The 15,870-nt window shown below is 43.7% G+C and overlaps 1 protein-coding gene across 5 annotated transcripts in view; it reads right to left on the minus strand.

The window, feature by feature from the left end:
• LOC147028193 (inactive dipeptidyl peptidase 10-like) overlaps positions 1-15,870 on the minus strand; it is a 504,934-nt gene that overhangs the window by 22,784 nt on the left and 466,280 nt on the right. For all 5 annotated transcript variants that reach the window (XM_085878340.1, XM_085878345.1, XM_085878341.1 and 2 more), the window contains 4 exons: positions 15,741-15,779; positions 10,232-10,339; positions 9,714-9,805; positions 8,605-8,652 (listed from right to left, as the gene is read on the minus strand). In XM_085878340.1, the coding sequence (XP_085734466.1) occupies positions 8,605-8,652; positions 9,714-9,805; positions 10,232-10,339; positions 15,741-15,779 (287 nt within the window). The remainder of the gene's footprint in view (positions 1-8,604; positions 8,653-9,713; positions 9,806-10,231; positions 10,340-15,740; positions 15,780-15,870) is intronic.

Below are 15,870 nucleotides of genomic sequence, written 5' to 3' on the forward strand. Positions count from 1 at the left end.
TCGAGTTTCCATCTCTGTCTTAATGACCCTTGAGCGACCCTTCCCCTCCCATCCCATTAACCGTAATGGTATCCATTATATTCGGCCTGTGGACACACCATGGGTTAGGACCATGTGATTAGATGTCAGAACCAAATAAGCCTCCAGTGGTTATAAATTCAGTATGCCTTGCTGGTTTGAGTACTCAAGGGTGATATCAGATCAGTTTATCAGGCAATGCATACAAGTGCCCAGAGATTATATGGTATCGCTCGATTTGTATTCCGTGCTTCAGATCATTATGGTGTTGGAATTCTTGTCATGAAAGCATACTACAACGGGATTAAATTACAAATTTGGCTTGCTGGTTGAATCACTACTGGCATGTGCCACTGTTCATCAAGGAATCAATTTGAAATTTATCCACTCTGATGCCAAAGAATGACCGACTCCCTTCGAACCCTTTAAAAGACACCGTGGGATATTTAAGGTCCACCGGCTAATGCAAGCAGACGGGACACCCAGATTAACATCGTTCAGACGGATGACACACTTTGTGACCCAACACCCTGCAAAGCACCATTCTGACTCTTTGTAGTCGAGTCGGGAATCGAATAGATGAGAAAGCTCAAAGGCAAGTACCCTACGTCTCAGCTATCCTAGCAGCCAGGTACTAACAGGGTATCGTTTTTATCACTCCAATGTCTTTTCATACTGCAGCAGACTGGATAAGATTTGTCTCATTAACCACGTGAAATATTTAATGAGGCTCTGTATAATCTAGATCCCTTTTTTTCATTGCATGACCCGCGAGCCACTGGCGCCCCCCCCCCCCCTGGTGGCCTAAAGTGCGGCCCCTGACATGCGGCCGATAACACACAAATATGAAAATACGCTATTGCAATCCGCTATAAATGCTATCAAGTTGACCCAATGGTTTCAAATGAATGTTCCAAAGTGAAGCATAAAAGTAACATAACCAAAAGCAGGATATGGTTGCAGTACACTAACAATTACGCTCGCAGCCCAGTTCATCACAACGAAGAAGAGTATGTGAAGGCAGAGTCTAATATCAGCCATTGTGGAGTCCTGCAGGCAGTGTGGCGGCTCTCACACTGATGTCTCATCGGCAAAAGTGGCCCCCCTCGAAACCAATCGTGAAGCTCACTGGTCTAGATTAAATATGTCGCTGTCATTATCTTCCTCATTGTCATAAAAAGAACGACGACAATTTTTTATAATAATGATAGCAGTAATCTATTTAGAAGATCAATACATCGAACCAAACAAACCGTAAACAACAAAACAAGCAGTCAGAGACAGGTACTTACGAAATCGTCAACTTGACCTCTGACCTTGTCTAATAAAAGCTGTCTCTAGAGAAGGTAGCGACGCAAACCAGAAGTTTCTACGATGATTCTGCACCAAATCATCAAAAATCGAATGTTTTGGATGTTTGACCTCACTGTGACCTTGACCTTTGACCGATTTTGACCAAAATCTAATCAGCGCTAGCCATCACGTTCCTGAATCACGTGGTGTAATTTGACATTGGTCGCTTCTTCCGTTCTCGAGTTATCATGCCTACAAACAAACAAACAAACACACAAACAAACAAACACACAAACAGATGACGGAAGTCATCAATATACTTACGAAATATTTAGATTTCGTAAGTAATAAATGGGAATAAACGAGGGATACAAAGATACCGCACAGTAAATGCAATAAACTACTTGAAAAGTTTGATAGGAAAATAAAACAATAATTGTTCTTTTTATTTTTCAGTATAACAAAACTAAACTATTTCAAACTTATCGGTTCTGCCATACAACGTTCTTTGCACATGGAAACTGTTGTGAGTAGTTTTTGGAAAAGCAAAGACATCCGTCACAGTTTGTGGGGTAATCAGAGGAATGATCCAGGCCGGAGGAACAATATAGGCCGGAGGAACAATACAGGTTGGAGGAACAATATAGGCCGGTGGAACAACACAGACCGGAGGAACGATCCAGGCCAGAGGAACTATCCAGGCGGAGGAACAATATAGGCGGGTGGAACAATACAGGTTGGAGGAACAATACAGGCCGGTGGAACAATACAGGCTGGAGGAATAATATCGGCCGGTGAAACAATACAGGTTGGAGGAACAATACAGGCCGGTGGAATGATCCAGAGGGAGAAACAATACAGGTCGGTGGAACAATACAGGCCGGTGGAACAATACAGGCCGGAGGAACAATACAGGCCTGAGGAACGATCAAGAGGGAGGAACAATACAGGCCAGTGGAACAATACAGGCCGGTGGAACAATACAGGCCGGAGGAACAATACAGGCCAGTGGAACAATACAGGCCGGAGGAACGATCCAGAGGGAGGAACAATACAGGCCAGTGGAACAATACAGGCCGGTGGAACAATACAGGCCGGAGGAACAATACAGGCCTGAGGAACGATCCAGAGGGAGGAACAATACAGGCCGGTGGAACAATACAGGCCGGAGGAACGATCCAGAGGGAGGAACAATACAGGCTGGAGGAACGATCCAGAGGGAGGAACAATACAGGCCGGTGGAACAATACAGACCAGAGGAACGATCCAGAGGGAGGAACAATACAGGCCAGTGGAACAATACAGGCCAGAGGAACGATCCAGGCCAAAGGGTGGCACAAATAATGTGTTGCGAGAAAAAGGTTTTAAAATTTTATTTTCACATTCTCACTTGTAATGTACATCGATAACATCAGCATTCCCAAATTATAGTTCTGGACAAGTATAATTAGTGTGTTCGGATAAAGCATTTAAATTGTGCACTCTCAGGAATCAGGAATTGTTATTTAAAACATAATTCAACTCTTATAAACTTTAACTCCATTTTAATCTGTAAAATTTTCACCTCGAGTTGGAAAAAATTTGAATTTTCAAGATCTTTCAACGGGACACTGGCAGACGTCCACTTTGGCAGGGAATTAGCTTGTTCTAGATAGCATGATGTTATTCAAACACAGTGTGTGTTTACATACACAACCTAAATCTTATAAATAAAAACAAACACACAAAACATCTCTCCGTGACAACTCGGTGGAGCACATACCTCTGCCAGGCTGAACAGTTTACGTATTTTATCCCACTGATAGGCCAGATCTGCATCGGGAAATTAATCAAAATCTAATCAACTTGTTCCCGTCACCTACCCCACTCATATACCAAGTATTGTCATAATCCATCTCCAACTTTTTGAGATATCGTGCTACATATCATTTTTGGCCCGATCGCTCAATCGTAAAAAAAAAATCATTTCTTCTTTTTTTGTTTACATAGTCGAGACTTGTGGAAGAGCAAGTACACTGAATGGATCAGGACATAACAGACAAAAACAGGATGCAAAACATGCAAAACAGGATGAAAAGGAAGCAGTGAAGAGAGGGGTGAAATACCAAACAGCAGAGTTGAATGCCAAGCTATCGGGAGATTTGGACAAACAATGGGTGTGGAGAGGAATGGGGGGCAGGAGAGGATGCATGGGGTGGACAAGATGAATACAGAAGGAAACTCTCAGGAGAAAACTGGACATTTGGGAAGAGGGGTTGGTTAGGTGGGGTTAACGAAGGAAAAAAAGACCATGGTTTTGGATTGCGGACAATTTGAGATGGTGGTGAACAGCTGTCTTGAAGACCTAGAGAAAAGAATGAGAGTGAAAAGGATGTGTGACTTGGTTCACAGGTGGGGAAAAAAAACAGAAGCAGAACAAAACAGAAGCAGAACAAAAAAACAGAAGCAGAACAAGCAAAAAAAACAGAACAAATGAGTGGATCTGGATCTTCATCAAAAACGATGCAGTTCATCCTTGTCGCACACCCAAACTGTCCACCAAGTTTCGTCCGAATCCATCAACATATTTTTAAAATATCGTGTTATATATCATTTTTGGCACTATCTTTCAATGGTGAAGAATCACTTTAAAAATTCTAGTATCCGGATCCAGATCTAGATCTTCACCCAAATCGAAACAATTTGTCCTTGTCATGCACCCGAGTCTGTGCTTGATCAGTGTCCCAGGCAAGATACTCTTCTTGTCTTGGGGGATTTCAATGCATCGACAGGAACTGATAGGGATGGTCATGAGACATGTGTTGGTCCTGATGGGTCTGGAACTGTGAACCAGAATAGCACAACGCTCTTTGACTTTGCAAGAAGTCATGGAGCTGGTTCATGCAAGCAAGATTCATGCAAGTAGCTGGTTCATGGTTTCGGCACCCACAGGCTCATCGCTGGACTTGGTATTCAAACGCTGGCGGTGTGGCAAAGGAGACTAACCATGTGCTCGTTGATGATCGCTGGAGGATGATCCAGAGCTGCATGGTCTACAAGAGTGCTCAGTTCCTCAATACCGACCACAAGCTTGTGGTAGCAACTCTGAAGTTGCAAGTTAAATCCGGAAGAATGGTACCATCCCAGCTTAAGGTGCTGTCACACCTTGACGATTTAGCTAGCGTATGCCGACTTATGAAAAATTTGTCTAAAACGCTGGCACACGTCGAATACGTTATGGGTAAGGTATATATACATTAAGAGCACGCTGAAAAACACTGCCATACGTTGTAGTATGCTGGCTTTAAACGTTGTACTTTTGGGTTGTCCTCAAATTTTAGCATGCTTGAAATTTTACGACGTATGCCGGCGTATGACTCACACGTTCCGCTACGCTGGCCATAAGTTGTAGGCACGTTATGCGATCGTTGACACACGTCGACACACGTTACTTGTAAGTTACTCATAAGTCGAAACACGTCGAGGTAATGTTTAGCGCACCCGAAACTTATTTATAACCTATGAGTAACGTGCTTTGAACCTATGTGTAACGTACCTCCAACACATATTGACGTATGTGGACGTATTTGATTGACGTCTTCCGGACGACCTCAGAACTTACTGAACGTGTTTCTAATTTACAGCTACCGTATAATGGCGTATTGGCAGCGTTTAAAAAAAACAACAACAATAACTTCCGATATTTCGTCACGTGCCGTTACGTCACGTCCGATTGCCTCTTCAGTTTGCTCATGTCTTATTCTTAGTTCCTCTTCTGTGAATATTTTCTGTTTGAGGATATTGTCACGTTGACATAGAAACTTAAAAGCAAATGTCCGAATATATTTTAAAATTCGTGATAGACTAAAAAAAAAACAAACAAACAAAAACAACAACAACAACAACAACTTCAGATATTTAGTCACGTGCCTTCACGGAGCCAAGGAGAAAAAAAAAGAAAATGTGCCTTGATGGAGAAAACAAGTTTCGGGTATGCTAAACATTACCTCGACATGTTTCGACTTATGAGTAACTTACAAGGAACTTGTGCCGATGTGTCAACGATCGTGTAACGTGCTGACAACTTATTCCCAGCGTAGCGGAACGTGTGAGCCACACGGCGAGAACGTCGTAAAATTTTCAGCATGCTTGAAATTTCACGACGTACGAGACGTACCACGAAATATGACAGCATACTTCATCGTTTTTCAGTGTGCTCTGAACGTATACACAACTTACCCATAACGTATTCGACGTGTCCCAGCGTTTTAGACACATTTTTCATAGGTCGGCATATGCTGGCTAAATCGTCAAGGTGTGACTGAGATGTTGATACTTCCAATTCCCAGGCGGTTATTATTTAAATCGGCGTCCGGCAGGTTTGTAACAGGCTACGCCACGAGTTTGTCGGCGATACGTGCAGCGCGCTATGACTAAGTTAGACTATCGTTGGGCATAGGTTGTGAACGCCGACAACACGCTAAGCATTCGTTGGTGTAAGTTATCTATGAGACAACGAAACGTTCTGTGCCCGTTACTAATATGTTATGCATACGACCAACATGTTATGAATACGCCAAAGACTTAAAAAAAATAACATCAAAATTTCAGCGTACGCCAACGTTTTACATACATTTTTATACATTGCCATTGCTGGCTAAATCGTCACAGTGTGACAGCGCCTTTAGAAGGGAATTCACACATTGCGTTCCTTCAAGCCCATCCCTCGATGTACTGCAGTTACAGGCAAAGGGTGGTGGGCTCTTGACAGAGGAGTCTGAAGTGAAGGCCCGCTGGGCCGGGTACTTTGAGCGGATGTACCAGGCTGATCCAACAGCTGTGGAGTTGGATGTCACGGGTATTACTATCCCTATTGCTGACCCTCCAGTCAACTGTGGTCCACCTTCATTTGTGAAAACACAGGCTGTGGTGAACCAGTTGAAATGGGGTGATGCTCCTGGGATATGTGGCATCCATGCTGAACTTCTCAGGGCTTGTGGAAATGCTGTACTCAGGTCTTTGCATGCAGTTCTGTGCTTTGCCTGGAACACATCATCCCAACTGACTGGAAAAGGGGCCTTGTTGTCCCTCTCTGGAAAGGGAAGGGTGATCACCAGGACTGCAACAACTACCAAAGGGTGATGCTGCTCTCAGTGCTGGGCAAGGTCTTTGCTCGGAAAATTCTTGATCGGGTTCGCCACCATCTGCTTTAGCACCAGTGTCTAGAGCAGTTAGGCTTAATACCAAAGAGGTCAACGATTGACCGTATCCTTGCCCTTTGGGTCCTCACCGAACGCAAACAAGAGTTTAAACAAGGGCTGCTTGCAGCCTCAGTTGATCTCTGCGAAGTGATTCAGTGAATCAGGATGTCCTCTGGAGGGTTCTTGGTCTTCACCGGGTGCCACCAAAGCTGATCAATCTGATTTCTGAACTGTACTCTGGTACTGAAAGTGCTGTGAGATGTGGTGGTTCTTTCTCTGACATACTTGCAGTTGTTACTAGAGTTCCTCAGGCATCTGTCCTGCCCCCCCCCACACTTTTCAGCGTTTGTATGGCCTCAATTCTGGAGAGGATGTCAGGGAGATCAAGTTGTGGTACATCCTTTGGGAATGTAAAGATCTCTGACCTTGATTTCACAGATGATGCAGTTATCTTTGCAGAGACTCTGGATATCCTTTTTGGGCCCTCAAAGTGCTGAATGAGGAGTTGGAGCCGCTGGGATTATGGGTTTCCTGGGTCAAAACTAAGACCCAGGCTTTCAATTATAACTTGGATGCTGCTGTCTTGTCTGTATCTGTTTTTGGTGATGATGTTGAGGTCACGGAGAGATTCACTTACCTTGGCAGTGATATTCAAGTCTCTGCTGGCTGTGAGTCAGAGGTCAATATATGTCTGGGTCGGGCCGTGGGAGTCACGGATTGACTGGATCATGGGGTGTGGCACTATCGGTACCTCTGCAGGAGTATGAAAGTCTGAGTTTTCAGGTCCTTGGTGTTTCTGGTCTTGCACTATGGATGTGAGACTTGGACTCTGATCTGGGATTTGAGATCGAGATATAATTCCTTTGGTGCCAGGTCTCTTTGGAGAATCCTTGCCTATCAGTGGTCAGACTTTGTGTCAATTTAGCAGTTGCTGAGAGCAACTCAAATGAGATTTGTTACCTGAATAGTCCGTGTGCATCAGCTGTGGTGGTATGGACATGTGGCTCGTTTTCCTATCGCTGATCCTGCTCACCAGATTCTCTCAGCGAGGGAGCCTCATGATTGGAGGTGGTCACCCATCATCTCTACCTGTAATATTGTCTATTCTCATTAAACCTATTTGTTCATACCCTGGTTGCATCCACGTATTGTACCACTGCATTTCCTTTAACACTCTATCATGAAGCTCTTCCATGAGCCTAAACATGTAAACAAACTGAGTACATTTTCACTTGTTTACACTCCTCAGGCCTATGATCGAAATAGCTGGCTTGTGGCAATCTATAGTAATATTTATTAACCAATATTTTATCGGTAGCTGCCAATATGGTCACCAGCATTAAGGGCAGTGAATAAAGTTTGCGACGTAAACACAGTGACGGATTCTGGCATTCCCATTCAATCCCAATGGAGTGTGAAGTAAAGCTGGCTGTTCTGGCAGGTTTTCCAGTGGGACTTTTGATGGCTTCACCTCAAGTCGAGTGAATGGGGACACTGACGAGTCATGCAAGCACGGAGGTGAACTTGTTCGAGGAAGTCGCATTACAATGAAGCAGTTTAATTCAGGCCTCCGGAATACTTGTCTTTGTGAGGACTATTGTCTGTTTATGTTGGTCGACGAGTTACATAATTGATTGATTTTAAATAAGAGAGCCCGATAAAGGGCAATAACTATCTTAATAAACCAGCAAAAAGTGAAAGAAATGCCATTTAGAGGATGCTTACGAACCGCGATGGAAATATGTGCTAATTATTTTCCAGTGAGAGTTTATCTGAAATCCACATAGTTACTTTTCATTATACTATGATCAAATATCAAGAATTTGCACTTTGAGCGAAGTGTGAATAAAGTTTCTGTACCACAAATCAAGGTGGAACAAACAGTCCCATGTCCAATATCAACGAGGAAACAACGAGCTCCGAGGATCCTTGTGTTTGCTCATCATTAACAGTGCACGTTTTATCAAGGAGAGAACAAGAAATTCCATGCAATATAAAGCATAACAGCCAAATTGCCGTATCATATTAAGTGTTCTTACAGAAGACCACAAAAGGTTCAAATAACTTCCCCCGAGCCAGATTTCCGACAACTTCCCGGGAGCGGAGAGCATACCTGTAAATATGGCGGCTCTGTGGGGAGTCCTCAGTGCTCAAGAAGTATCTGTTGGTATGGATCAAAGGTGTGAGAGAAAAGTTTTACATGTCACACAGACCTTGAGGCAGGACAGAAGCAAGCTGAATTATCAAAGCAAAGTGTCACTTAGCTGCGTGACGATGCTCCGAGGTCTTCTCACCTGATTCACTCACACTAGTTAAAGACCCACCATTCTGCTATCTCACAGAATACCCACAACCTAGCATACCCTTTCGGATAGTGATGGGATGCACCAATCCCCCGCCTTCATGAATCTAACATTCAAGTAGATCCAGGCCCATTATTCAAAGGTAACAGGGCCTCATCAAGGACAGTTGTGGAACCCACAATTGCTGACCTTTAATTGCGTTTTTCCCTTCTAAACTCATGTACAATGTTGTCAATCCCTGCCGTTAACAAAACTATAACAACTTTCTCTCGACAATGGTGGTTCATCATATTGTTCCACAAATGAAGCAGTTACTCCTCAATTGTTATATTTTCCTTGTTCTCCTTCACAAATCCCCCCCTCCCCCAAACAAACAGTAAGACTCTTGCTTTTGCACAGATTACAAGCATATGAGTCGACAACTGACAAATTTGGATGGTATATGGGATTTGAATCTGGGTTCCACCACGTCAAGGGCAAAGGGTTTGGATTAGAACACTAATAGGCAACAACAATCCATTTCATCTGAAACTGGAGATTCAATTTAGTATCATTTCTCTTGGGATTCATCCAAGACAACCAGACTCGGTGGCATAATGGTTAGAGCATCCGTTCTGAGTCTGGGAGGTCGGCGATTCGAATCCAGGCCGAGTCATACCAAAGACCTTAAAATAGTATACGTGCTGCTTCCTTGCTTGATGCTCAGCATTTAAAAAAGATAGAACATGAACATTCAACGATATGTTGAAAATAATAGCACAGGCTATGATGGGCCACATGGCCTTCTCCTGATTTGAAGTTCTTTGAAAGAAAAATCATTATATTATATTTTTCATATTATATTATTGCCCCCCCTCCCCCCAATTTTTGAAATCAAATAGAGATGACACCACGACGCACCAGCCACCAAAAGCCTTACACTTTCTGTCGCAGCTCATCGTAGGCAAGGATCTTCGTGACCTCCCAGTTTCCTGAGGTGATGAAACGAACTATGGCATGTCGGCCACCTCTCTGTAATGGGATCGTACCACAAACACACATTGATATGCCGCCAGACACAGGGGCTACACCTCTTTGGTGATTCTGACATTTGAGTGGAGCTCGATGTCTTTAGTTTGTTCATCAAACAGGCAAGATGTGCACTGCTCCCCTGCCACACCCCCCACAGCCACACCCTCACCCTGCCAGCCCGTCACTCTCTACAAACCCCTCATGATTCTGTCCATAAATGGTGAACTCATCTCAGATAAGGTTTGCGCAAACGCAATTCCTTCCAATGTGTTGTACTAAGCATGGTGTCGGAAATTCAAACAGAGCAATCTATAAGGCCTGCGATTGAAGTTTGCATCAGAAAGAAATCACCTAACTTGTTTTTATTTATTCTAAAAACATGAGGCAATGTCCGCAGCCCATAGTGTGTGACATGCCAGGCTTTACCGGGGGTGTGAACATCGCGATGTGATGGAAGTCTCCACGTGCGCCTTGTTTGACCGGTACAGGTAAGAAGAAGCGTAGGCCATCTCTTGAGAATACAGGTGGCGCGTGCTGAAGAAACACACATGTACCGTGATCTGTACCACAAATCTTTTATGATATAAAACGGCAAAACAAGACGGACAAAAGGAATGGTCTTGTGCACGACATTCACAATCCATTTGCACGTAACATGTGGCAATAAAGCTTCAGGAGAATTTATTAACAAATTATGATAATTACATACATGGCTGAGATCGAAGGTCAGAGTCCATCTTTTAGAATTGTAGAATGACTGATGATAATATATCACATCCTCGTTAAGAGAGATTTTTTTTTTTTTAGTACGACGATGCTCCTTCCAACAAGGCCGTGGGGCAATGTGAGATTTTGGATCGGGTTCTCGATCATCCTCTGCATTCACACAATCTCTTAAATAGCGTGATAAAAGGTCATAAATACCTGACTATTGACAATCAAATCTCCACGATAAATGAGTATCTCGGTACTGTATTCTGAAGGCCTCCCAGCAATGTTTTTCACAACTGCAGGAATGCTGAGTTTCGTTCACTCACAAAATGGTTGCTTCGAAGGGGACAATCACCATCAAGCTGAATGAAGTAAAGTGTTTTTTCATGTGCTACAAACCCCCTGTTGCTATACCTCGCTGTGTTACAGGAAGGTAGCAGATGTTCAGAGACCAGGAATGGGAATGCCAATTTTTTAAAGGTCACTGGTTTAAAACTCCAACCACCTCAAGGGCCTGATATGAGATTGCGCACAGATGCATGATGGTCTGAAGGAGCCAGAATCCTGGTAATTCACATGTGATTAATCCACACTCAGCCAAAATGTTGTATTTCACCGTATTTGATCACGTCGGTCACTCCTCGACAAGAAACGAAATCAAAACATAATCATGAGTTTTCCATGACAAACAAAACTTTCCAATTCGAAGTGCAATATAAAAAAAGGCTCAGATAAAGACAAGTTCAAGCATTTCTAAAATTAAACAAGTTGCTAACAACTGTCAGGCTTCCAAGCAGTAACAACTAGAATTGAAATTGAAGAAGCCGTGAGCTACCGAGCTGCAATGTTTTTGAAATTTGCAAGACTACAAACCCCAAAAAAAAGTTTTTTTCAAAAATAATGTACACAGTATTGGTGTATAGGTTGCTATGGATGCTGTCTTGGCTGCAAAGGAAGGATTCATGTATAATGATCACAAATGCTCAAATAGCCGACAACCAATATAACAGATTTCTCCATCGAAATCCATCAACTTTCTGATGTACAAAATCGTCAATTTTGATTGGCTCCTCCCAGACATTTTACTTGACAAGGACACTTTATCTTCACAAACATGAAGCATCAATTGTTATATTTTCATCTGATTTTGACCAATAATGGCAGGGACTTGAAGCAGCCATATCCCAAGCAGCCATCTTCAACTGGTCTCCCATCTCTACTTCCTCTGACATCAACTTGTTCTGGGAATTGTTTCATGGAAACTTGCTCTCTCTCATGCACAGTTTTATCCCATCTCGTCTTCAGTTGTCCTACCCTTCCTCCCGCCCTTGGTACACTGCAGCTTGTGGCGAGGCAGTTGTCCTGAAACAACTTGCCTTCACCTCATGGAGGTGTAATCCAACTGAAGGTAATCTCAGTTCCTTCCACAAAGCTCATAAGAAGTGTGTGTCTAGCCTCAGGAGAGCCAGAAAACAACATCTTTCCAATCTCAAGTCTGAACTCTCAAACCTGTATCCTTTCGTCAAATCTTGGGGGCATCTCGTGAAGTCTGTTTCTGGTGTATGTTCCCCATCCATCCCCCCCCCCCAACCTCAAATGGCCGCACAGCTGACAAAGCACGTGAAAAGGTTGAATGCCTAAGCTCCATGTTTGCTTCTAAATATTTTGTCCCAAACCCATCACTTTCTGTACCCACCTTATCCAGTCGTACCCACCTGTTCCTGGACTCTGTGTCCTTTTCTCCTGAAAAGGTGGAGAGCTTGCTGTCAAACCTCAACTCAGATTCTGCAAACGGTCCAGATGGCATCAGCCCACGTGTCCTCAAAGCCTGCTCTTCTGCTCTTGCTCACCCTCTCTCTGTTCTATTCACCCTCTCATTTGCTCAAGGTCATCTCTCATCTGCTTGGAAATCAGCAAACATTACTGCTCTGCATAAAGAAAGTGCAAAAACACATCCCTGCAACAACAGACCAATCAGCCTTCTCCCAATTATCAGCAAGGTTGTGGAATCCATCATCGCTTCAGACATAAAATCCTTCTTCTTCGCCAATGGCTTGATTTCTGATCATCAATTTGGATTCAGACCAGGGCACTCTACACTGGATATGCTGCTTCTGCTCTCCCAACAAATGGATGGAGATCCTCAATGGCAGACATGAAATCAGAACCATCTCCCTCGACATATCGCATGCTTTCGATACGGTCTGGCACCCTGCCCTGCTCACCATACTCTCTTCCTATGGTATCCAAGGACATCTCCACTCATGGCTCACAGACTTCCTCTCCTGTCAGCCAAAGTGTGGCCCTAAATGGAGTTCTCTCCTCCTCCTCCTCTTCCTGTCCAGGCTGGAGTTCCTCAAGGTAGCATTCTGGGCCCTGTTCTTTTTCTGGTTTTCATCAATGATCTCTCTGACTCTCTGGAAAATCCTCTTCATCTCTTTGCTGATGACTCCACTCTCTGCCATACCATCTGTCATCCCTCAGACCGGTAAGCAGCAGCTTCTTCACTCTCCGCACATCTGCATAAAATCACAAGCTGGTCGAATACTTGGAGCATGTCTTTCAACCCTGACAAATCCTACACTCTCACCCCCCTCCAAAAGTCTCTCCAAAAGGACTGTCTGGAAACCACCCCCCCTCTCCCCATCTACTTTCTCAACAATCTTCTTGAGGAAGTCCTTTCATCCAATGATCTGTCTCATGATCTGTCATGATCTTTCCTGGAAAAGCCACATTTCCAAGCTGGCCTCCAAAGCCAGTTGCCAACTGGGCATTCTCTATCATGCAAAGTCCTTCCTTGGCACACCTGAGCTACTGTTCTACCCCCTGGGCCGGTGCTCCCACCTCTCACCTTTCTCGGCCTCATGCTGTGGAAACCAAGGCATTTAGCATCATTGGTATCTCCTGCCATGAGGCTGAGTCTTTGGGTCTCACTCTCTCACCGCAGGCAGGTCGGTGGCCTTTCTCTCTCTTCTGCCGTCTCTTTTCTGGCCTTCGCCTCCCTGCTTTGTCTGAGATATGTTCCCCAGATATTTCCGCAGGGTGCTCAAGGTCCGCCAGCAATCCCCTTCTGGTAAAACTACCAAAATCAAGAATCACTGCTCACCTTCACTCCCTCATTCCTCTTTTTCCCCATGTTTGGAACAAACTCCCACACTGTCTTCAATCCCACTCTTCCCTCCAGGTCTTCAAAACAGCTGTTCACCACAATCTCTTATGGTTCACCACCATGTTCACCACCATCCCCATCCAAAATCATGATCTTTTCTACCCCCGCTAATCCACCCCAAACCCACCTCCTTCAAATTCCCTGCTTTCCTTCCTGAAAGTCCCTGTCAGGTTAGGACCTGAAGGTGCCTGTGGTGTCCATCTTGTTTACCCTGTGTATCCCACCCCATCCCTCTCCTTTCCACAGATCTCCTCATGTCTCTGTTCCCCACTATTTCTTTCATTCCCTCTCCCACCCCTCATCTCCTGCTCCCCTTGTTGTGTGTTTCTGTGTGTTAGCTCTCATATGAGCCTCGACAGTGTATACAAAAAAAAAGAAGACAATTTTAGAAATTTCGCCGATGTTGACCTTTTGGCCTAAGTTGATCTCAAACATAGTTAGAGGTTAAATTCAATGACCTGATATGTAAATCCTCTTCAAATTGACAATATTAGAAATTTGGTCTATGTTGATCTTTTGGCCGATGTTGACCTAAAACATGGTTGGCGGTTGAATTCAGTGAGCTGAAATACAAATCCTCTTCAAATTTGAAGTCAATTGGATGAAAACTGAGGATTTTAGATATTTGAAAAGTTGTTGACCTTTGGCCCATGATGACCTTTTGACCTCAAAAATAAATAAGATTCTGTCGGACCACCAACTCCACAATTTGGTGAAGTTTCGTGAAGATTGGTTTAAATTTGTGACCTGTCGGCGATTGGAAGTTGAGCGGACAGACAAACAAATGGAAGCGATCAACATACTTGTCGAAAAAAAATGTTTTCGCCGAGTAACAAACTGCCCCAAATGCAATACCCTCGCCAGAGGAGAGGGTAACTATGCTTCGCATGACTTGGTGACAAGTCATGAGGTGCCTGCTGATTGGCTGTGTGAAGCTCGGTGCACTGTGATTGGTTCCTGGCAAGTGAAGTCAATACATCCTTCCTGTGCATATTTTCCCATTCTTAGAATTTGAATATAAAAATAAAATCAGACCGACAAACAACACAACAAACAGTGGGCCTGGGGCCTATGGGTTTGTTAATCATATTTTTTTAAAAAGCCAGGAAATACATGTTTTCGAGCCACCCTGGCTCGAAGCTCAATAAAAATAGCTCACAAATATAATTTAGATAAGAAACCTCAAATGCAGATTCCAGGCAATTAAAGAATGTAACACACAAACAAGTAACCAAACTGAAACAGGAACCACAGAACCAGAGCAAGGGGGGATCGTGCTACGACTCCGTTTGGTACTCTCGAGTAGAATGAGTTTTGTTAGAGTAGAATTGGAGGAGTTCGACTTTATCATCAGGTCACTCTGAGTCTATGGGCTGACAAGATGACTCGGAGGTAGTGAGTGCACTTGCTTGGGAGCTGTCAAGTTTGGGTTTTATTATCGACTTAGCTATAAACTGCCATCCTGTGTTTTTTAGTCTGTGAAGTTATATCAATGAGGATGTGAAGCTGGGTGTTTCATCTCATAATATCAACTGCAGGTGGGCAACGTTAAAGTTCCCAAGGTGTCTACCAATGAAAAGTAGGTGAGGCAGCAACCTCAACAAAGTACTCTTCTAACCTACAGGAGGTAGTGGTACAGCAGCACAGCCGCATCCCAGGTATGACATAACCAACCATCCAACAGCCAAGATTTTAATTCTCGTTAATTAGAAGGGAGAAGATGCTTAAAGTGAATGGTTTGGCAGATGTGCCTCGAGTGATGTATAAATTAAAACCGTAAAAATGTCATTGGACCATCCTAGGTCCATCAATTGTTTAATTTCAAGGCTCCTCAACAGAAATATAATTAAATATCATTATTTGTGTCTTTGTACAGGTACGTCCTACAAGCTTGAGAGGGGAGATAATTTTTACAACCGTATTGATTGGACACGTGAAATGTTCAGGTTATGATATGACAATTTCAGTCTATAGTTTCTACAAGCAATAAACATGAGGAAGTGCAGAAGTGGTGAGCAAGAACGAACTACCGTGAACCAAAGTGGCAATGCTTACCGGTCTCACAAGCCATGCATCCGAGTCCTGCTGATGACCCTGCAGATAGACAGATTCTCAATACGTTTGTTCACCAATTGCATCATGGTCAACAACATACTCACCAACATCTAAGCTTTGGGTAAATATT

Source organism: Eptatretus burgeri, chromosome 4, assembly GCF_056783735.1.
Source record: "Eptatretus burgeri isolate ZD-2024b chromosome 4, Ebu_testis_v1, whole genome shotgun sequence".
In the NCBI taxonomy this organism is placed as follows: domain Eukaryota; kingdom Metazoa; phylum Chordata; class Myxini; order Myxiniformes; family Myxinidae; genus Eptatretus; species Eptatretus burgeri.